This window comes from Amphiura filiformis, chromosome 12 (assembly GCF_039555335.1).
Source record: "Amphiura filiformis chromosome 12, Afil_fr2py, whole genome shotgun sequence".
NCBI classification, from domain to species: domain Eukaryota; kingdom Metazoa; phylum Echinodermata; class Ophiuroidea; order Amphilepidida; family Amphiuridae; genus Amphiura; species Amphiura filiformis.
The window spans coordinates 16,534,878-16,557,946 of NC_092639.1; the positions used below are offsets into that span (position 1 = coordinate 16,534,878).

Sequence of the window (23,069 nt, forward strand, 5' to 3'; positions counted from 1 at the left end):
GATTTGTCCCAAATCAGGGTGTTTATCTGATTTTACAGGGATAAATGAAATAGAGGATTTGTTTAGAGGTTCATAGGCACATCAGCGCGCGTAATTTGGATCCGTGGCTATTATGATAGTACAAATGCGCGCGATCCGCGCAAAACATTTGGCCATATTGAAGCTTGAATGGTCAAATATTTTTAAAATTGGAACTAATTTATGCAAAAAGCTAAAATGGTCAAATATGAGATTAATTTGGTTACGCAAATGTACACAGGATATCAGGTTCGGCCCCCACCGTGGCACCTGGGCCTGTGCCCACTCTGCCCTATATGGTCAATCTACCCATGGGCCTATGTGTACAAAGTAATTTTGCAATGAGAAATAGTAAACTGAAGTGTGCAGTTTACGTGCAAAGAAATCCAATTTATCTGCAATATTTAACTTGATTTAGTTGTATCAGATTGGTACATTATCATGTTTGTAGCCTACTTTGAAGAGATATAAAATTCTATGATAAAAAGTGCCAGTATTTCTTAGACCAACCCAGATGTTTAATGTTATATTAATTTTAAAATTAATACATATGTGTACACTAAGTGCCATAATTTTTTCAAACAAAAGCAATGAAAACCCCAACTTGCCCATGTTAAAAGTGATATAGAGGGCCTCAATGCGAAAATTTTTGGTTTTAAAGCGGAAAACTTTTTTGGCCCCCCCCCCTTTCCTAACACCTAAAACTTTTTGGTCCCCCCTTTTTGGCCCCCCCTCCCTTTTTACCAGCCCCCCCCCAACACCAAAGTATTTCTGAACACTCCCTTAAGGGTTTGCTCTATCTGATTAAGTTTGGGGATAAAATTGAGTTCATAAAATAGAGCTGACATTAAGAGAAAAATTAACGCCCAATGTTTTAAAAGTGTTTGAATTCTACCTAAGGCCATCATCCTGAAATGGACAAAGATCGGTTCCCTTGAGACTACCAATGTGGATAGCTTCAGATTTAGACACATTAATTTTAAAGCCAGAAAAAGAGGCAAATTTATCAAGGGTGTTAAAAAGTGCCTGAAAAGAACACAAATCTCCCTGTAAAAAGCATGTGGTATCATCTGCCAGCAAATTGATCTTTTTTTCCATGTTGCCCACCTTAATTCCTTTGATATCTTCATTTCTGCGAATTGCGATGGCAAGAATTTCAATTGCAAAAAGAAACAAAAACGGTGATATTGGGTAGCCCTGAACAATTCCTGCGCTTCCCCAAGATTAAACATGGATAAAACCTCAAACAAGAAACCATGTTCAACTCTATCAAAGGCCTTTTCCATATCCAACAAAACAATTGAGCCTGGAATGTCATTCTTGTCGGCATATTCAATCAGATCAATTATATTATGAATATTACTACCAATATTTCGACCCTTCAGAAAACCATTTTGATCTTCATGAATAAGACCATTAAAGGAGTATTTCGTGATCCTAGCATCCTCTTTTTATGATATTTTTCAGTACATATCCACGAAAAAAGCATATTCCCAAAATTTCAGTTGATTCCGATATTGCGTTTGCGAGTTATGCATGATTATGTGTATTACACTGCTCCATAGACAATACGTTGTAATTTCGTTCTGGTGCACCAGAACGAAATTCAAATTTCACGATATCTTTGCTAAACGAATTAATCTGCAAGAAATATTTTGTACATAAACATTATGTAGCCAGAGGTTTCCAGTGATATAAAAATCTCAACTTTTTTGGAGAAAAGTGGGGGGATGAGGCTGTGGATCACGAAATGCCCCTTTAAGAACAGCTTTGAGCCTATTAGCCATGGTTTTTGCAATAAGCTTAATCAGTTGTTAGCAGAGAAATGGGATGGTAACTTTTAACATAGTTTGGATCCCTATCTTTTTTGGGCAGCAAGGTAATAATACCGTTTCGTTGGGATGATGACAAAATGCCATGTTCAAAAGAAAAGTTTAAAGATGCTATCAACAAGTCAACAATGTCCTGGAAAAAAACAATATAAAATTCCACCGGCAAACCATCAAAACTTGGAGATTTATTCTGGTGCATGGATTTCAGGTTTGTAAGTAACTCTGACTTTGAAATAGGTCTATTTAAGGTCTCTTTCAAATTCTCAGAAAGTTGTGGAATGTCAAGCTGGTCTAAAAGGAACTAGCAGCCTGTTCAGAATCCTCAGTAAAACCAGAAGTGTAAAGATTATTATAAAATGAATGCAGTTCCTTTAAAATCTCATCAGGATCTGTTTGAAGGGTGCCATCATCCATAGTGAGACTACGAATAACTTTTTTTTTCAAAAGTACGCTTCTCTAAGTTACAAAAGGATCTTGAGCTTTTCTCACCGTGCTCCACCCATTTCATCCGAGACCGTACAACCAAGCCAGCTGTTTCCTGACTGATAATGTTATTCAATGTTTCTCAATGATATCCAAAAGATCAGCCTTTGTTTTAGTCCTTTCTTTTTTCTTCCTGCTAGTGTATTCTATACAATGACCAGTAATGAAGCATTTCAAACTATCCCAAAGAATGTTGGGGTTTGAAGCGAAGCGCAGTGATTTATAGTGCGCTACGCACAGGCACAACGCCTAGGCGTTGATCCACAAGCCTCAGCACACTTTACAGTCCGGGCAAAAAGTGCTGGCTACGCCACTGAAAAGTGGCCAAATGCGTGAGTCTCATGCTGAATGCGTGAGAGTTGATAACTCTGATAGTCATATAATGACCAAAAGATAAATGACTGACTATCATTGAGGACTGAGTTCCGCAGTCTAAACTCTGATCTGGTATACAATGGTTTCTTTTTAAAATAGGTACAGACACTTGCGAACAACGATGTGGCCATGCGTACGATCCAGCTGATACGTGCCACTGCAATAGTCTTTGCAAAGACTACAATAACTGCTGTCCGGACTACGATACACACTGCCTTGGTAAGTATTAGCCACAGATAACTATAGACGAATCCAAGTAGACAAGTCATGGTCAGGATTTGGTCGGACATCTTTGGGTAGCCGCTAGCACCAACCTGGTGCTTTGAGCGTCCAATTGTGCAAATAAAAGCCGCCTAACACCTAGAGAAGATGCAAGGACGAGGAGGGTTAATAGAATAATAGCTAATAATAATGGAGATAATTCCGCAGGTAATCCCGTCGCATCTATTCATACATATAGGGCCTAGTCCTTTTGTTCGCAAGTACATCAATGCATAGATACCGCGTGTAGTTAATCCGATTATTATGTCACTTCAACAGCGAATAGACCATGCTGTGTGTGTTTTGTCGAAGGAAACTGTATTGTGTTATTCTTTTGTCTGCCTGTGTTTTCGCGGAAGGTGTAAAACGGGTGATGGAATGAAGTTTAAAATTTCCGCCAAGGCCGAATCATTTCACATTTTGAGTGCATTGTAGCCGACGGCTACCCAACTAAAGGCTGCTAGTCAGGTGTAGGAATGCGTGTATTTGGATTCGTCTATAGTCCACAGCGGCCTTCGCCGTCCTGCCAAAGCGTTTTTAAAATGCGTAAAAACAACTTGGTTTTAATACTAATTATTGCGTGTTCTAGGCCCGGTTCTAGGGAAGTCTGATTATCTTTATAAAATAGCAGGGTGGGCGGGTTTTCGCTGAAATATTTTTTATGTAAAAATTGAAGCATTCTTCGTATAAAGGAATATATGAATATTAACTGCACAACATGTAGAACGATTCGTGATACCCAATTGTGGTACATTTGGTGTTGTTTAGGAGGAAGAGAATTTTATTTCAATTTTATATACGTCAAAATATTTTTTGAATTTACTGAAAATAGACGCTCAAAAAATGATGAAATGTAATTTTTACATAGAACCACGATAAAGATTACTGAATCTTCCATTTTCTAAAAACATCTTAGGGGTTCTATGTGGAAATCTTGAATAAACTGGGGGAAACCCAACGTCTATACTCCGGGCACTATAGGCCTACAAGAAAATGGCAGAATTCCTATACATTGCACGGACAGATATACCACACAGTGTCGACGTCCTATACGATAAATATAAATTTAATACTCCGTTGGTGAGCGACGGGCGAGTGGTATTTCACCGAACGCAAGAAAAGGAGTTCTATCTGATTGGCTAGCAATCAATCGCTTAGGTCGCTTAGTAGTCAACTACAAACTCAAAACTGAGCAATGTATTTAATTCGATTGAAATCGATATTCTATTATTCACGTAGATAAAGAGAATGATAGTGTGTCAATAATGTACATTGTATTGCAGCTGGATTTTACATGCATTCCTTTATATTATTATTTTCTCAAAGAGTTGAATATGATCACAATTTTTACCCAGGATTTCAAATTTTTTACCCGCAAATTGCAGTTAAACATATCCACAGCAAAATACCGGTCCTCACTAATTAGTGTATTTAATTTCCAGTTAGTGTATTTAAGATAAAACCAAATAAAATTTTCTTGCAATAGAAATATCATATGGGATACTGATATGGTAGGCCGCAACCGCCACAACGTGGAGCTGCTACGCGTAGCTGACTTTTTGCTCCGTGGAGCCAAATTGACCAATCATGATCATGTTAGAGTTTTTCATTACTCGGAGGTAAAACTGACCAATCAAGTACGACTTACTCATTACGTGAAGCGAATTTATTCATTAAGAATTTGCCAGACGAGCGTCACGTAGTTGCAAGATATCCTCGGTCACGAAAGTTATGATTCAAAAAGTAGTTTATGAAAAGTACGAACTGACTTATTATTAAGATGGACATGCACTCATAAGAAACTCATACAGTATTGTACATAACTATATAGCTAGGCAGAGTGGTGGTACACTATGCACACAGTTCTGCGATCTGCAGTGTATCGCCGGGAGCTAATTTGTATAACTTGCGCGGTGTCCCTGCGGAATTCGACCTTCAGCAAACTGCAAACCAGTTCGGATTTACTTTATATACTAGTAGTAGGCCATACATACTGTAGTTACTGTCCGTTTTCCTATACACAATACTCAGTGCGCTCACCATTGACGCGTGACCTCTACAAATAGTGTATGTTAGAAGTATAGGCCATTGCCTAGTTGACGTCACTGTGTAAAAAATAACCGGCCAATATTTAACGTATTCTCTGAAATTCTAGAAAATATAGTTTTGTAACTATGTCCTAAATTTTTAGCTAATTTAGGTGTTTGGAAATATTGGTACTTTAGTGTTTTAGGAAGGATATGTAAACGACAGATAACACCAAAAAATATGAAGAAATTATTTCTAAACCGTGTTAAGTCATTAAGCTTCTCATTTTCAAGAACGCTGGTTAACAATAAGCAGACTATTGTCTCATTTCGTAAACAAAAGCCCACAGTATTGTTACCTTGCGTTCGCTTTATAATCGTTCACCCAACTGAAACTATAATACCAGCTCATTGCTCATTGCACAGGTAAAACAGACACAAGTGCAGTGTGTATTTAACCAGAGAAGATCTGATGTAACATAGTTGAGCTGTTTTCATTGAGTGTTATCTTGGTTTAATAGCTTTTAATGGGGTTTAAGTCCTTCAAAGGTCGTGGTGAATTCTACTGTAGACATGACTGCATCATGATTATTTTAAAGTCAACAACATTCAACAATATGATCACCGTGATAGTATGACAGTATCAGTACCGTGGGTGTCAGTGATCCTGGCCTGACACAGTAGACAAACAAACAAACAAACAAACACGCCACACACATGACACATGCATGCAAGGTAACATTGACTATACACTAATCAAACAACGGTATTGATCCTGTACAACTGGTCGTGGTTTATTTACAATCGATTCATTTAAAATCCCCATAGTAAACATTAATTTTGGCAAGAGTTTTCTCTCTCTGGAACGACTCGGGATGCATCCACTGGCTCCGCGTAATGAAAAGATCTAACATGATTGGTCAATTTAGCTCCGCGAAGCGAAAAGTAAGCTACGCGTAGCAGCTCCACATTGTGGCGGTTACGGCCAGCCATATACTGATCAATCAATCAATCAATCAATATTTTATTAACATTCACCAAACAAACTGGTACAGTTAATATTTACAAATACAAATATTTACAATTGAAATTGTAATATTAAAGTTACAAGTACAAATATTTACAATTATAAAAGAAATATAAATTAGTCTTAATAATAATAGACAATATTAATAGTGGCGCTCAAGTCCACGCTGCATTAAGCCAAACTTATGGGGACTTTGTTATTATCTATAATTGATCATGCGAAAATCGTAAAAACATAGAATAGAAACAGTGTGGCAGGCTCTCAAAATCTCAAATTGTATGCTTAGCCTAAGTCGCTCGGCCTATCTCGAATAAAATCACCATGCGTAGCTGTTGAAAAACGTGAGGATTCATCGTACTATCACGGCAATTTTTGACACGAAGATATAGGGACGATGACGGTGTGTACCATGCACGATGCAGGCAAAATCGATATTATGTATTGTGTGCAGCACAATAGGGGAGAGCGGGGAGTGTTCGCCCTATTTTTTTCTGACCAGCCTAGCGATGTCAATTTTAATGTTAGGGATGACCTGATTAGCCCATGTGAAAGCCCTATGTCTTAGCTATATACGACCACAGTCCCAGAACTATTAGGCCGTGCAATAGCAACAGGATAGAGCAAACATTGGCTCCCGCGACTTCCGATAGTGTCCTGCCCAATAGAAACCAATGGTTTTGGTATAAAAGAAAAAATTGGGCGACTTTTCGATTATTTGACCCGCGATTCGGGCTGAAATCTTTTGGCAACCCTGCCTATAACCTATATATATATGTTTAAAATTCAATATGGTTACCAACAAATCATGTGGTCCAATGGATTAGCGCGCTGGACTTGGAGATTCTGTATGCAGCTGCGGCGTGGGTTCGAGACCCACCTCTGCCGAACTAAAATTCACTTTTTTTTTTAAATTTCATATTTGGGAGCTTTTGGGAAATATGACTGGGCGAATTTATGTATGGCGAAGAGTGGTGTGTACGCTGTCGTAGTGCACGTTAGGAACTACAGGGTGTCCCAGAAAAAATTATCGGGTGAATAAATTTCCCGGGATAAATTTGGACGTAGGCCTAAGTCGAGAAATAGACATCACAATCCAAAGATCTAAACATCAGCTCCGAACATCAGCGTGTAGCCCATCTTATATTCTGCATCTTATACGTCAATCTTACTGGAATCAGTTGACTGATTGCGAAGAAATGAGCGATTACATAAGGCATGCATCAATTCACTTCATTCCAAGTTTGAAAGAAAGATCATTTAACACAATGTGCACTAGTGGTTAACTGTGAATGAGCTTCATATTTTGTTCTGTGAAATCCCTTTCGTTCATTTCAAGCAATCTGTTTCTTGCAAAACATTTAATTAGGTTTTGTTCAAATTTGAAAACCTGCACGATATTGAAAATGAAAGCTTGCATGTAAGATGATGCTCAGCTCGGTACTTGTAAATATCTTTTTTCGTAAATGTTGATAGCATAAAGAATTATTGCATAAAGAATTCCAGCTGGCTTAAACAAATTTTCACACACATTTATGTTTTTGGAATATTTCTAAGAAATTGTAATGCAAAGCTTAAATCTTTTAAAACTTCAACATTAATGTTGCATGGTATCAAAAATTACACGTAAAGCTGTAATCACTTTATCATTGTCATTCTTGGCTTAAAATGTTCTTTGGAAAGTTAAAATATAATATATTTGCACAACCTAAAGAATTAAAGTTGGAAAGCTTCCAATAGCAGAAATCAAAGTTTTCTCGGACAAACTGTTATTCATCTTCAGTGAAAGCATGAATAACATAACACCGTCGGATTATAAAAATAGATAATGTGGACTTAATGTAATGAGATACCAAAACTTTAGGAAGCGGTAAGCGAGTATATGAAACAAGCGCCTGTTGGTTAAATTTGGAATGAACTGTATTGATGCGAGCATTATGTAATTGTTAATTTCGTCGCAACCAATCAACCGAATCAAATAAAATTTTCGTATGTGATGTGCAATAAACTAGGCTATGCGCTACATATTACATTTTTTGATTTTGATGTCTATTTCTCGACTTACGTTCAATTTTATTCACTCGGTAATTTTTTCTGGGACACCCTGTATTGGTTACTGCTCCAAGCCTCATTTCAATCAGTGGTTCGTAGGCCTCGTATCCATAGGATGTTCCCTTGTGGCGTGTGCCCTTGTTCCGTGTTTACTTTTTCCCATGTGACCTGCCACACAGACAACGAACCGTAGCGGCCACTAAGCAAAACAAAGGTTCGTTGTCTGTGTGGCAGGTCACATGGGAAAAAGTAAACACGGAACAAGGGCACACGCCACAAGGGAACAGCCTATGGATACGAGGCCTAAGAAAGAAAGCGTGATCCAGTTGACCATGGAAGATTGACCTAGCAACGGTCATATTATAACGTGCACTACTACGACAGCGAATTGAGTACATGCAGGGGGGGGGGGGTGATAAGCAAAGACAAGAGATTTTTTTTTAAAGAAAGCATGCAATTGCTTTTGATGCAGATTTCTGTTAAAGAGGTATCTTTTTAAAAATTACTTTGTGATCAAAATAAAGACGCTAATTAAAACTATATGTTAATTGTAGCTATTACATTATAGAGGTACACTGCAAAAACAGTGTTTAGAAAGTGAAGGCAAAAATGTGTTTAGAAACATGTTTAGAATATGGATGTCTGATGCTTAGAAATTAAACACCATCACTGACCAATGTTCAGAAATTTAACACACGATGTTTAGCTTCTAAACGTGTTTACAAAGTGAAGGCAAACTTGTGTTTAGAAAAGTGTTTAACATAACACTGTTTTTACAGTGTATCCTATTTATATCCGATGTGGCACAGCACATGTTATTTTAGGCCAAGTAAAATATAAAACATGTTTTACGTCCGGATTTTTGAAAAAAAGGAGGAGGAGGGGGCTTTTTATTTTTATTTTTTAATCTCAAAATCGGTGTAAATACCCATAATTAGAGCTGTTTTAGCATACACAACACAATAGTGCCTGGAAAAAGGAGGAGGCCTCTTTTTATTTGTTGTTCTGAGAGGTAGGCCCCCTCTAATTATCTCAAAACCTTCCAAAAGTGTTTCTTGTATATTAGCAAGGCCCTTGCTCTGCAAGGCTATAGAAAGCATCTCTACTTCCTAGACATAATTAATGAAAAGTTATAACTGAATTTCAAGAAACCTCAAAAAAGGAAGCGGGAGGGGATGTGAAACATGTTTATTTTTTTATTTGGCCTTATTTATATGTGCTTATTATCAAGAAAATTAAGATATTTGGGCATTTAATTCCATTACTAGGCCTATACCAAAAATTAATCATGTACTGGCATATTTATTGATTTTATTATTTTTATGAAGTCCATAATCTATACAAGAATCACTTTTTGTACAAAATATCAAAATATGGTAGGCCTAGTTTTGGCGCAAATAACCTAAATTTCAATAATAAGTCATTACCCAAACGTCGGGTTATATAAAGGATATTAAACATTTTAATAAGTGACCATGATAGGGGAGGGGGCACCGGGTGGGGTGAACAAGCCGTTTTTCGGCAGTTTTATATGTGGTTTTCTAACTTTTCAAATCGATGGGGAGGGGCACGCCTATGACACTACTCCACTGCTACGCACAGCGAATGGTCGCCCACGATGATAAGACTAATGCCTATATAGTTGCAGTCCAGTTAGACAATTAATAAGGCGCTAGACTCTGGAGGATGACGATCACGGTTATGCCACGATACGAGTTCGAGCCCTGCACATACCGCAGTGTCAAAATTCGGAATTTACCCTGAACTGGATAAAAATATGCCAATTATTATCGCTGTCTACCCGAGGTTTCTTTCCTGGCTGAATCTGGATTATATAGGCCTACTGACCCCAATGTCCCTAAAGGTCCGTTCATACTACCACCGCATTTGCGATGCGTTGCTTTGCGATGCCGATATATCGATTACCTTTTTGCCGCAACTCAACGCAACTGGTCGCATTTCAAAGTTAAAATGTATTTAACTTTATTGCGATATCGCAATGCAGTAGTTTGCAGTACGATGCAGTGCGGCAACGCACCGCACCGCAAAGCAACGCATCGCAAATGCAGTGGTAGTATGAACGAACCTTAAAGAAGAGTCACGTCACGCGAGCAGTGTGCTAATCTGCAGATGCTTTGGTGGTTGTTTATATTTCTTGTTTGATTTGAAATGCTGTTTCAAGTGCGGCTGCGACGGTTACTTCATGATCAGTGCACCACTATGGTACTGCGTCCCTGAATGGTGCATGCTAAATGTATAGGGAAAAGAAGTTACACATCGCACACTAGCACATTTGAATTGAATTTACAATGGAAGCATAACATATAAGCTCATATATAGGCAGATAAAACAGAAAAAACTCCAAACTTACTTGCCTGTGCCTGTGCGGAGATTTTAACCCCAGACCTCCCGCTTGCGAGACGAGCGCTCTAACAACTGAGCTACACAGACTGCCCTTGTTGCCATGGTTGCCAAATGGTTTATAGGGTGTGTCGTGGGCAAAGTGGCAGATGTTTCTATATATTTGTTGACGAAAAAGATAGCGAATTTTATCCGATGCAAAATTCCACCAAATATCAGTTTATCCCGTTACATTTCAGTTCCAGGTGGTTCCTGTTTTAGTCGTTGTAACGACCCCATTGACCCCGATCAACCGTGTCAGTGTCATAGTTCCTGTTTAACCAATGGAGACTGTTGTCCGGACTACTCCGATGAGTGTAATGGCGGCGGAGGCGGTAAGTAGTTCCCCCCTTGAAATCTTTAAAAAAAAGGAAAAGGCACAAAACAGTACAAAACAAAACGGTCAGAAAACACGATTTGATTTGATTTGTTTGATTTGGATTTGATCATGATTAGAACATAGTGCGCAGAAGTGACCATCAAAATTGACATAAAAGTGAACCTATTTATCATTGTAAAGCTTTTTGTGGGCCGAAGGCACATATCCACGGAGACGACAAGGCCGTTTTCATGGTTTTAAAATGGTTGTGTGATGAGAATGTCATACATTGGTAATGCAAGATGTAGACAAACTACGTTAAAGAGTATTCGGTGGGATGAGATGCCATACATTGGTTATGATAAGTGAGGTAAAGCTACATTGTATTGGTTGTGTGATGGGAGGATTGTCATACATTGGTAATGCGAGATGTGGTAAAACTACATTGTATTGGTTGTGTGATGAGAGGATTGTCATACATTGGTAATGCGAGATGTGGTAAAACTATATTGTATTGTTATGTGATGAGAGGATTTTCATACATTGGTAATGTGAGATGTGGTAAAACTACATTGTATTGGTTGTGTGATGAGAGGAATGTCATACATTGGTAATGCGAGATGTGGTAAAACTACTTTGTATTGGTTGTGTGATGGGAGGATTGTCATACATTGGTAATGTGAGATGTGGTAAAACTACATTGTAATGGTTGTGTGATGAGAGGAATGTCATACATTGGTAATGTGAGATGTGGTAAAACTACATTGTATTGGTTGTGTGATGAGAGGATTGTCATACATTGGTAATGTGAGATGTGGTAAAACTACATTGTATTGGTTGTGTGATGGGAGGATTGTCATACATTGGTAATGCGAGATGTGGTAAAACTACATTGTATTGGTTGTGTGATGAGAGGATTGTCATACATTGGTAATGCGAGATGTGGTAAAACTATATTGTATTGTTATGTGATGAGAGGATTTTCATACATTGGTAATGTGAGATGTGGTAAAACTACATTGTATTGGTTGTGTGATGAGAGGAATGTCATACATTGGTAATGTGAGATGTGGTAAAACTACTTTGTATTGGTTGTGTGATGAGAGGAATGTCATACGTTGGTAATGTGAGATGTGGTAAAACTACATTGTATTGGTTGTGCGGTGAGAGGAATGTCATACATTGGTAATGTGAGATGTGGTAAAACTACATTGTATTGGTTGTGTGATGAGAGGAATGTCATACATTGTTAATGTGAGATGTGGTAAAACTATATTGTAATGGTTGTGTGATGAGAGGAATGTCATACATTGGTAATGTGAGATGTGGTAAAACTACATTGTATTGGTTCTGTGATGAGAGGATTTTCATACATTGGTAATGCGAGATGTGGTAAAACTACATTGTATTGGTTGTGTGATGAGAGGATTGTCATACATTGGTAATGTGAGATGTGGTAAAACTACATTGTATTGGTTGTGTGATGAGAGGAATGTCATACATTGTTAATGTGAGATGTGGTAAAACTACATTGTAATGGTTGTGTGATGAAAGGAATGTCATACATTGGTAATGTGAGATGTAGTAAAACTACATTGTATTGGTTGTGTGATGAGAGGATTGTCATACATTGGTAATGCGAGATGTGGTAAAACTACATTGTATTGGTTGTGTGATGAGGGGAATGTCACAAATTGGTAATGTGAGATGTGGTAAAACTACATTATATTGGGATTGGTTGTGTGGTGAGATGTGGTAAAGCTATTGGTTGTGTAATGAGGGGAATGCCATACATTTGTAATGTGAGATGTGGTAAAACTACATTCTATTAAGTGTGTGGTGAGAGAAATGTCGTATTGGTAATGCGAGATGTGGCAGAGCTCCCGGGTAGAGCTATATTGTATTGGTTATGTTATGAGAGGAATGTCATACATTGGTAATGCGAGATGTGGTAAAACTACATTGTATTGCTTATGTGATGAGAGGAATGTCATACATTGGTAATGCGAGATGTGGTAAAACTACATTGTATTGGTTGTGTGGTGAGAGGAATGTCATACATTGTAATGCGAGATGTGGTAAAACTACATTGTATTGCTTGTGTGATGAGAGGAATGTCATACATTGGTAATGCGAGATGTGGTAAAACTACATTGTATTGCTTATGTGATGAGAGGAAAGCCATACATTAGTAATGTATAATATGGTAAAACTACAGTGTATTGGTTACAGCGGTGAGAGGAATGTCACACGTTGGTAATGTGAGATGTGGTAAAACTACATTGTATTGCTTATGTGATGAGAGGAAAGCCATACATTAGTAATGTATAATATGGTAAAACTACAGTGTATTGGTTGTGCGGTGAGAGGAATGTCATACATTAGTAATGTGAAATATGGTAAAACTACATTGTATTGGTTGTGTGATGAGAGGAATAGCATACATTGGTAATGTGATATGTGGTAAAACTACATTGTATTGCTTATGTGATGAGAGGAAAGCCATACATTAGTAATGTATAATATGGTAAAACTACAGTGTATTGGTTGTGCGGTGAGAGGAATGTCATACGTTGGTAATGTGAGATGTGGTAAAACTACATTGTATTGCTTGTGTGATGAGAGGAATGTCATACATTGGTAATGCGAGATGTGGTAAAACTACATTGTATTGGTTGTGTGATGAGAGGAATGTCATACATTGGTAATGCGAGATGTGGTAAAACTACATTGTATTGGTTGCGTGATGAGAGGAATGTCATACATTGGTAATGCGAGATGTGGTAAAACTACATTGTATTGCTTATGTGATGAGAGGAAAGCCATACATTAGTAATGTATAATATGGTAAAACTACAGTGTATTGGTTGTGTGATGAGAGGAAAGCCATACATTAGTAATGTATAATATGGTAAAACTACAGTGTATTGGTTGTGCGGTGAGAGGAATGTCATACATTAGTAATGTGAGATGTGGTAAAACTACATTCAATTGGTTGTGTGGTGTGAGGAATGTCATACATTGGTAATGTGAGATGTGGTAAAACTACATTGTATTGCTTATGTGATGAGAGGAAAGCCATACATTAGTAATGTATAATATGGTAAAACTACAGTGTATTGGTTGTGCGGTGAGAGGAATGTCATACATTAGTAATGTGAGATGTGGTAAAACTACATTCAATTGGTTGTGTGGTGTGAGGAATGTCATACATTAGTAATGTGAGATGTGGTAAAACTACATTGTATTGGTTGTGTGGTGGGAGGAATGTCATACATTAGTAATGTGAAATATGGTAAAACTACATTGTATTGGTTGTGTGGTGGGAGGATGGTATACATTGGTAATGTGAGATGTGGTAAAACCATGTTGTATTGGTTGTGTGATGAGAGGAATGTCATACATTGGTAATGTGAGATGTGGTAAAACTACATTGTATTGGTTGTGTGATGAGAGGAATGTCATACATTAGTAATGTGAGATATGGTAAAACTACATTGTATTGGTTGTGTGATGAGAGGAATGTCATACATTAGTAATGCGAGATGTGGTAAAACTACAGTGTATTGGTTGTGCGGTGAGAGGAATGTCATACATTAGTAATGTGAGATATGGTAAAACTACATTGTATTGGTTGTGTGATGAGAGGAATGTCATACATTAGTAATGTGAAATATGGTAAAACTACATTGTATTGGTTGTGTGGTGCGAGGATGGTATACATTGGTAATGTGAGATGTGGTAAAACTACATTGTATTGGTTGTGTGATGAGAGGAATGTCATACATTAGTAATGTGAAATATGGTAAAACTACATTGTATTGGTTGTGTGGTGCGAGGATGGTATACATTGGTAATGTGAGATGTGGTAAAACCATGTTGTATTGGTTGTGTGATGAGAGAAACCGGAATCTGCTCTTGCTGAAGATCTGTGGGCTGCGTGTTGGTCAGTGATGTATGTAAAGTTTGTGCTGGAACACTGCTCACAGTCGTGTCCATCTGTTGGTGTTTAGGCTAGACGCCCCCAAACTAACTTCTTCATCACTCCTCCTGCACAACGTGTCTGTTTTACTCCTACACTGAATATAAGCAAGCCCAATCAAAGTATAATGATAGACAAAGATAAAAAGACTACTTTGCGTCTGACGTCATCTGTCAATCAAACTCCGAGCACGGTTTGTTTACAAGTGTCGTGATGATGAGTTGCTGAACACGGCGGTAAAACCGGGCGCCTTATTGTTAATTTTGCACCTTTTAACATGCAAACCATCTCAAAAGTTAGGCCTTAAAGGGGCATTTCGTGATCCACAGCCTCATCCCCCACTTTTCTCAAAAAAAGTTGAGATTTTTATATCACTGGAAACCTCTGGCTACATAATGTTTATGTACAAAATATTTCTTGCAGATTAATTGCGTTTAGCAAAGATATCGTGAAATTTGAATTTCGTTCTGGTGCACCAGAACGAAATTACAACGTATTGTCTATGGAGCAGTGTAATACACATAATCATGCATAACTCGCAAAACGCATAATATCGGAATCAACTGAAATTTTGGGAATATGCTTTTTCGTGGATATGTACTGAAAAATGTCATAGAAAGAGGATGCTAGGATCACGAAATACTCCTTTAATAGTAGGAAACTTTTTTTGGTGAAGGCACCATGTCGACAATGCCTAGAAAAGTTGCTTTTTGCCTTGTAAGAGTATGTATTTTTCGACATTCACTGCTATTCCTTTTCTCCGATCGGCACCAGCCAGATGAATCGACCTTCCTTATATGCGCTATTAGCCAATCAAGGATCGAGAGAATTTGATTGACAGTGACGTCAGAGCATAAACTAGTCTTCTTATCTTTGTCTTTCATTATAATAAAATATTGCACCTGTTTTTTTCCCTATCCAGTCACTCCGGGGGAGTTATCTGCTCTTGCTGATGACCTGTGGGCCAGTGATACAAGCAAGGCAGATCCATCTGAATACACCATCAATAAGCAAACCCAAGTCCCTGATGGAAACACACAGGATCAGGCTCCTGAACCGTAAGTGGCACACCCCCCTGCCCCCATATGTAAACCTTTCTGGTTCAAACCAGGGACTGTGTAGAGGACTATTCAAGACTAGTATCACATGTATCAGTGTATATCCATGAAGTATTGACATAATAAAGATATTCTCCTTCTCTCAATTCCTTATCTCCCAGGTTCTCTCTTCCTCTGGTTTTGTCATCCCCCTATCTGCCATTTTACCATCCTCTTCACATGCACCATTTGATACAGATCACTCTCATATTATTACAGATTGTTTACTTCTGTAAATGAAGCTGTATTGCAGAGACCAACCTTTGCAGCCTTCATTAATCTCCTTGATAATTACAACCCTAATTATGGTGTTGATGAAGTTAGAACACCAGGGAAAGAGGCAGAACATGTTGCCTTTATGGATGCTATCATGGCAACGAAAGTGATGACAAAGACTGTCAACTTCTTAGCCGGCAAAGGTATGATGTTATCCTTTTGGTTGTTTGAGTTTCAGAAAGTCACCTCATGCCTAATCCAACAGTGGCGTAGATTTCTTTTCGCCATTGGGGGGGATGGGGTTAGAAAAAATTTCTTGAAGTCATCACCTTTTGGCGACAAAATAAGGTTATGGTACAACTGCGCGCGAAATTTAGCACTTTTTAGGTTGAAATGGCCAAATATGGGGTTAATTTGATTGGAAACCCATATACAGGCGTCAACATTGGGGGGATGATTGTATGGATCATCCCCCTGGCAAAATATTGGGGGATAAATCCCCCATCCCCCAGGATCTACGCCTATGTAATCCAAACCAGGCCACAGATTGATTAAATAAATAAATAAATAAATGTAGACATTTATATAGCGCTTTATGCCGTAAACAGCCTCTAAGCGCTTTACATTTATTCCGCCGTCATTAGAATATGTCGGAACCACGTTTGCAGCCTACAAGTGGCGAGGGTCCATCAGTACAACGACTGTGACTACCCCTAACAGCTTCCCATTGCACCTGGGTGGGGTGAGGCAAGCGAGGCAAAGCGCCTTGCCCAAGGGCGCAACACGGTGGTGGGACGGGAATCGAACCCACGACGTCGAGCAAGCTCTCAGATTATGAGTCCAAGGCCGTAACCACTGAGCCACCGTGATTAAAGGCAGAGGATGATTTAAGCACTACCCAGCAAGTCTTGCGGTTAGCATAGCTGTGTCAGTGAACATGACACCACTGCCCGCCCACTGCATACACGTGCATGTTTAAATTTGAATTTGGACAGATATAGTTACAATCAAAACACCTTAAAAAAAGCTGGTCGATTTCACATTTTATGTTATCTACAGAAGGTATGAATTATTCTTTATGCATACATCACTTTAGATCTGAAATCGACCAAGTAATAATGACACACACACAATTCTAAAACAACATCTTTTGCACAGAATTCAATGGGATTTGAACAATAAAGTGGCAGTTGAAACTCTAGTGATAACACTTTTACTGTGCATGATGGGGCTTCCTTAAATCATCCTCTGGATTAAAGGTTAATGAGTGTGCATCATTTGTTTTGAGTTTACCGTGAAAAGCATAGATTAAAGCCATATTATAACATTTGCTGAGGAGGACGCCTCACTGAATTTTTAAATTCATTTTTTACACGATTAAATTGTACTTTATTAAACCAATATACCCTGCAAAAATCAAGACTCTAGGTGCTGTAGTTTTGTCAAAATCAGAGATTTTGAATAAAAGGCTGATTCAGCCATTTATTATTACGATGGAATCGTTAGTCGAACGCATATACGATGTTCATAACACACAGTATGTACGCGGCGTGGGCGACAGTGATATACACAACAAAGGGTCGTACCACAACATGACCGAAGGAGTGATATGTATTGGCGACACGTGCGCTGGTAGTAAATTCCAATTTAGCAAAGAAATGCTAATCTATTTTTTTTGAAAATGTTATAATATTGCTTTAATAAACCCATAGATTGCTATGTGCTATGCCTGTTCCCCACTTAAGGTGACACTCCATATAAACCTAGGTCAATATTCATATTGTGGGTCCTTTTCATATCTTAAAATGCCAAAAAGGTGTGTCCCCCCCCCCCTAGTTAAAAAAATAGTAAAGAATATAATAAAAAATAATTTCCCAACCCAGGGGTGACACTCCTCATAAGACTCAGGTCAATATTCCTATTTTGGGTCCTTTTCATACTCTAAGTCCCACGAAGGTATGATCCACCTGGGTGACAGTGGTATACCACAATATAGGGCTTACTTTGGTGTAACTCTAGTTACGTTACATGTAGGCCACACAAAATATTGTGAAACCTTCTTGGTGTGACATTCTTCTTGTCCATATTCTAAACCCAAACACTAAGCCTATACTAGTGTTGTGGTGCATGCTCTATTCTTGCTTGTCAAAGTTGAGACATAAATGTCGTCGGGTTTCTGCTTGGGGTCAGGGTGGGGAGATGGGGAGGGGGCAATTTTTGGTGGGGCAAAGGGGCGAAAGGAGATATTTGGCACACATATTATGAGGCACCTTTGAAATTTCTAAATGCACAATTTTCATATATATCTAGACCAAGTTTTTTTTTTCGCATGCCAAACAGGTATAGGCCAGGGCCCCGGGGCACTTGAATTTGAAATGGATATAGGTGTAGGGCTGGCACTTTCGCATTCGGTGAGAGCAAAATGTAAAAAATATGGGGTCATTGGGTGAGAACATGACCCTTTTTAAATGGAATCTACGGGTGAGAGCCGAAGCAGCGCCACACAACCCAGCTTGAACGTCGAATTTCTAGTTCTAAATGGCTTCAAATTTCTTTGTTTTTTCAAAATAAGTAACAAAATCAGTGATAAAAGTTGCTGTTCAAATTGAAGGGTCTTTGGGTGACAGATCAAATGGAAAAATAGGGGGTCTTCGGGTGACAGAGCATGTGTTCGTGAAAAAATATGGGGTCTTTGGGTGACAGCGATGTTGAAAAAGGGGTCTTAACAGCCCTACATACGCGTCACCTCCAAAGTTGGAGTGCCCCCCCGGGCCAGGGCCCCATCCAGGGCAGATAATTACAGAGCCCCTAGTGGTTAGAGCATCCGCCTCATGATCGGGAGGTCGCGGGTTCGAATCCCGGCCAGGCCATACCAAAGGCTTTAAAAATGGTACCTACTGCCTTCTTGCCAGGCGTTCGGCATTGAAAGAATGGAGTAGGGAAAGTTCTGCTTGCAGACATGTGGCCTAGGGTTATGAAACGGAGATAGGCGCTGCCCAATGGGCCGAAAGGCTTGGGAAGGATTTAACTTCTAACTTTTTAATCCAAATATTCACTGTCATATGCAATACAGGTTATGTAACGGACGCAGCAGATTTCAGAGCTAAGATTGAGCATGCATGGTTCACCCTGTATGACCGTAGCAGCCCTAAAGATTCATCAGGATTTGAACATGTATTTTTGGGTGAATACAAGGGTGGCTCAAAAGTCAATGGTTTCCACAACTGGGTACAGTTCTATTTGAAGGAGAAGGCTGGCGAGGTCAACTACCTGGGATATGTCAGGATCGATGAGGTGAGAAAAGTGTTTATTTACTTATTTACTCTTTTATTTCCATGGTGATAAAATGGACATTTTATCCAGCAAACACACAACACATTAATGCTTGCAAAACGTTATTAACATGTTTTGGTGTTGGTCAAAATTTTTCAATAACATTTAAATGCAGGTTAAATAAAAGTCAAGAAAACATTTTTAAACCGTTTTATATAAAAAAAACCCTACAACATCAAGAATGTTGTCAAAATGTTATTGTAAAATATATTTTGGTAAACATTTTTGTATTTTGTAAACATTTAAAACCATTAAAAATATACGCTATACGCCCCTGTATTTGGGATCACAAACTCAACATTGGGAATGTGAAACTTTGAATTAATGATGAAAAATAACAACATTGAGTTGAACTGGTCTGGCCGGTCATGAGCGATCCAATGCGCAGGAAATAGGGTGGCATTGTGAAAAAAAGAATCTTTATATCGTGCTGTTATATGAATTTGGCCCGGGAACTTGGAACACCAAAATATTGTCAGATTAACTTTGCACACTATAAAAAATAAAATTTGGTTACAAAATCAGTAATCTACATTTATTCACTACCCTGGCAATTTGGTTCACTATAGAGTGACATTTAAAGCCCATGAGCACAATGTCTTTCTTACAGAGCCCATGATTGGTCAATTATATGATATAATCATCTGAGTAACCAATCAAAATAGAGCTATTAGATCCCATTTCAGTCCTATTGAGTATTTTTTATCATATCTGCAAGGGCTCAATATACGATCTTTGTAACCGATAAGTCTTTAGAGGCTGATTAATTCAGCAGGTGTCCATGGCTTAAACCATGGGTGCAGATTATATGCAGAGATGTAACTTAGTGTTGTCAAAATTTCCTGAAAAACACAGAAAAATCCTTAAAATACATTTTCCCCTATCCTTTTGCACAGGAAGGGTAGAGCAAAACTTCCCTGAAATTGGTAAGCTTTCTTTAAAATTTCCTGATTTCCTGAAAAGTTACATCTCTGTATATGGTCAGGTATGACTTGCTGGTTTTTCATCTATATTATGTGATGTGCTGCCTTTGCTCCTGTACATCCACCCTAAATGTAAAGTGCAATATGATGTTCACTTGTGTTCTCATTTCACCCTGTACAGAATGTCAATAATATAGGTGCCAACTTTGTCTGGAATGGCTACAACAAAGCTCTAGGCGGCTTCTTATATGGCTCTAGTGTGGAGTTTGATTTGGCAATGATGGGGACATGTTTCATCACCATGCCTGGCAAAGTGTGCCGCTTTGATCTCAATGGCAATCCTACTAGCGTCCAGACCTATGTCTCATTCAGTACAATGGTGGGATCTGCTTATTTTATTGTTTAAAAACATCTTAATTATTGAAGCAAAAAATTGTGAAATATCAATAATTACAAGTACATTAGTAAATTATGCGGTGCCAAATGTGTACTTGCCAAATCAGAAAAGGCAAAGTTTTTTTTATTGCAGTCGAGATTTTATTAAAGTTTCAAGAGAAGGAATATATTTGTTAAATGACCTCACTTGACCCCTAAATGACCTTTGACCCCAGATTCCATACCACTCTACTTTGCCCGACCAAAAAATCATTCCATGCATGGAAGTACTACTTCCATGTTCCATGTAAGTAAACTTCTTGGTAAAGATTTTTTTGATTGACCCTAGATGATCTTTGACCTTACATCTGTTGACATCACACATGTCAATGTACCCAAAGGTCATTGCGTCAAAGTCGCATTGAAATCCATCAAAGCATGTGGAAGAAATCATCAAAAGTCCAGGTAATAACATGAACACCCCCTCCCCCACACACATGGTGAATGGAGCCCATTGCATAGACAATGTCACAAAAGCAACATTTGTGTGTCAACGACACTCTGCCCATTAAGCAATATACAGGTACCAACTCCAAAAATTAAACTGAGTGCTAAACATTGTGGGTAAAAGCTGAACACATGTTTATATATATTGTATAGGTGTATAGGAATGCAAAAATACCTGTGTACAAAATCTCATGTCCTATGTGTGGTCACCAGCATAGGTCAAAGGTCATAATAATGTAAAATGTTAAAAATTGCTTCAATCATGCTGTAATATAACTCTTTCTCTCATCATTTGGAACAAAATAGTCTTTTTGGAACAAAATAAGTCAATTATCATAATGTTTAATTGTCAATTGTTAATGGGAAGTCAGTTCAGATCAAGAACTGAGAGGTGTATGAGCACAATTTTGCGCAGCGCTGATTTTTTTGTTAAATCCTGAATGTTCTTTATCATTTAAATAATCAATGTTGTCAACTATATAACTTGGTTTTCTTCAAATTAAAGCTGATTAAAGTTCTTTATCATGATATCTGAAAATTGTCTTTTCTTAACATGTCCTCATTTTGTTTGATCATGTGTCAATTATTCTTGTCAACTGGTGAGCTAAATGCCCTTAAAAATATGTGAGCCCCCCCCCCCCATGCGCAGTATTGTTGATGAAGGGGCATCAACAATATAGCGCATGAAAAGTATCCGTACACTTCAAACAAAAATAAATGACTCAAAATTACAAAATAAAGTGGTTGTTAGGTTATATGGAGAATTTTAATCTGTGTACATTTTGTGCATCTCATTCGGGATGATGCAACTTTTTTCCCTAAGCTATACACTTTTGAATGACAAAAGGAGTTTCAAAGTGATAAACTAATACATTTCCTCCTTCAGCACGATTTCTGCTGCCCTTTGTAAAGGGCATTACAGAGTGACAGATGAACTTTCACTCAGTGTAAATTTTGTCACTTTTGAAAGGCTCAATTTTTTTTCATTCAAATTGCTATAAGTTGTGCCGAATGCGGTATCAAAATATGCCAAACAAAATTCTTCATCGACCACACACCAGGGGATCGAACAACTTCTTTGTTCATCTTCTCTCCCCTTTTTGTCCCTTCTTTCCTTTCCGATAACCAAAAACCACTTGGAGCGTTAAGGTTAATTAACCTCTTTTCCCTTCATTGAAGCCTACATGTATATTAACCATAACCATTATAAATCTAGCAAAATCTAACGAAGTAAAACCACTGCTCATAAATGCATCCCAAATGATATGTTGACGCAATCACCCTTAGTAATTTATATACACAGTTACGTTGGCCGAGCCAGTTACACACCCACCCCTACACACCGGTGATGCACTGCTTGGCACGTGAGGAATCCTGGGGTCGAAACCCAGGGGGTACCAAACAACTTCTTTGTTCATCTTCTCTCCTTTTTCATTCCTTCTTTCCTTTCCGATAGCCAAAAAACAGTGTTAGTGTTAATGGATACAAATCGTCGTTGGCAGGCCTTGAAATAAGAAAAAAAAATCCAAGGGTCCTCCAGACCCTTGCCGTTGAAATTTCAAGGGTCCTCACCAATTTTCAAGGATTCGACCCCGGACCCTTGCCTTCGAAATAAACAAGGGTCCTCACTAATTATCAAGAAAATTGAAAACCCGGGTTGAAAACTTGATGGGAAACTAAAATGAAAGTGTACCCAGGGAGCTGGACATATTATGTGAACCAGATTTTCCAGTGGAACAACAAAACTAGGAATTTCTGCTCTTTGCTTGGTTCAATTTTTACGGGTCACACGGACCCGTACCGTAGGAAATTTGCGGGTCCGCGGCTACTTTCACGGGTATTTGA

At 38.4% G+C, this 23,069-nt stretch overlaps 1 protein-coding gene across 1 annotated transcript in view; it reads left to right on the plus strand.

The window, feature by feature from the left end:
• The window catches only part of LOC140165867 (uridylate-specific endoribonuclease C-like), a 52,661-nt gene extending 30,935 nt beyond the window's left edge, over positions 1–21,726 (plus strand). The window contains exons 4-9 of the mRNA XM_072189207.1: positions 2,808–2,927; positions 10,673–10,807; positions 15,696–15,831; positions 16,090–16,289; positions 19,160–19,380; positions 20,524–21,726. Of these exons, the coding sequence (XP_072045308.1) occupies positions 2,808–2,927; positions 10,673–10,807; positions 15,696–15,831; positions 16,090–16,289; positions 19,160–19,380; positions 20,524–20,748 (1,037 nt within the window). The 3' untranslated portion in view covers positions 20,749–21,726. The remainder of the gene's footprint in view (positions 1–2,807; positions 2,928–10,672; positions 10,808–15,695; positions 15,832–16,089; positions 16,290–19,159; positions 19,381–20,523) is intronic.
• Positions 21,727–23,069: the final 1,343 nt, after the last annotated feature.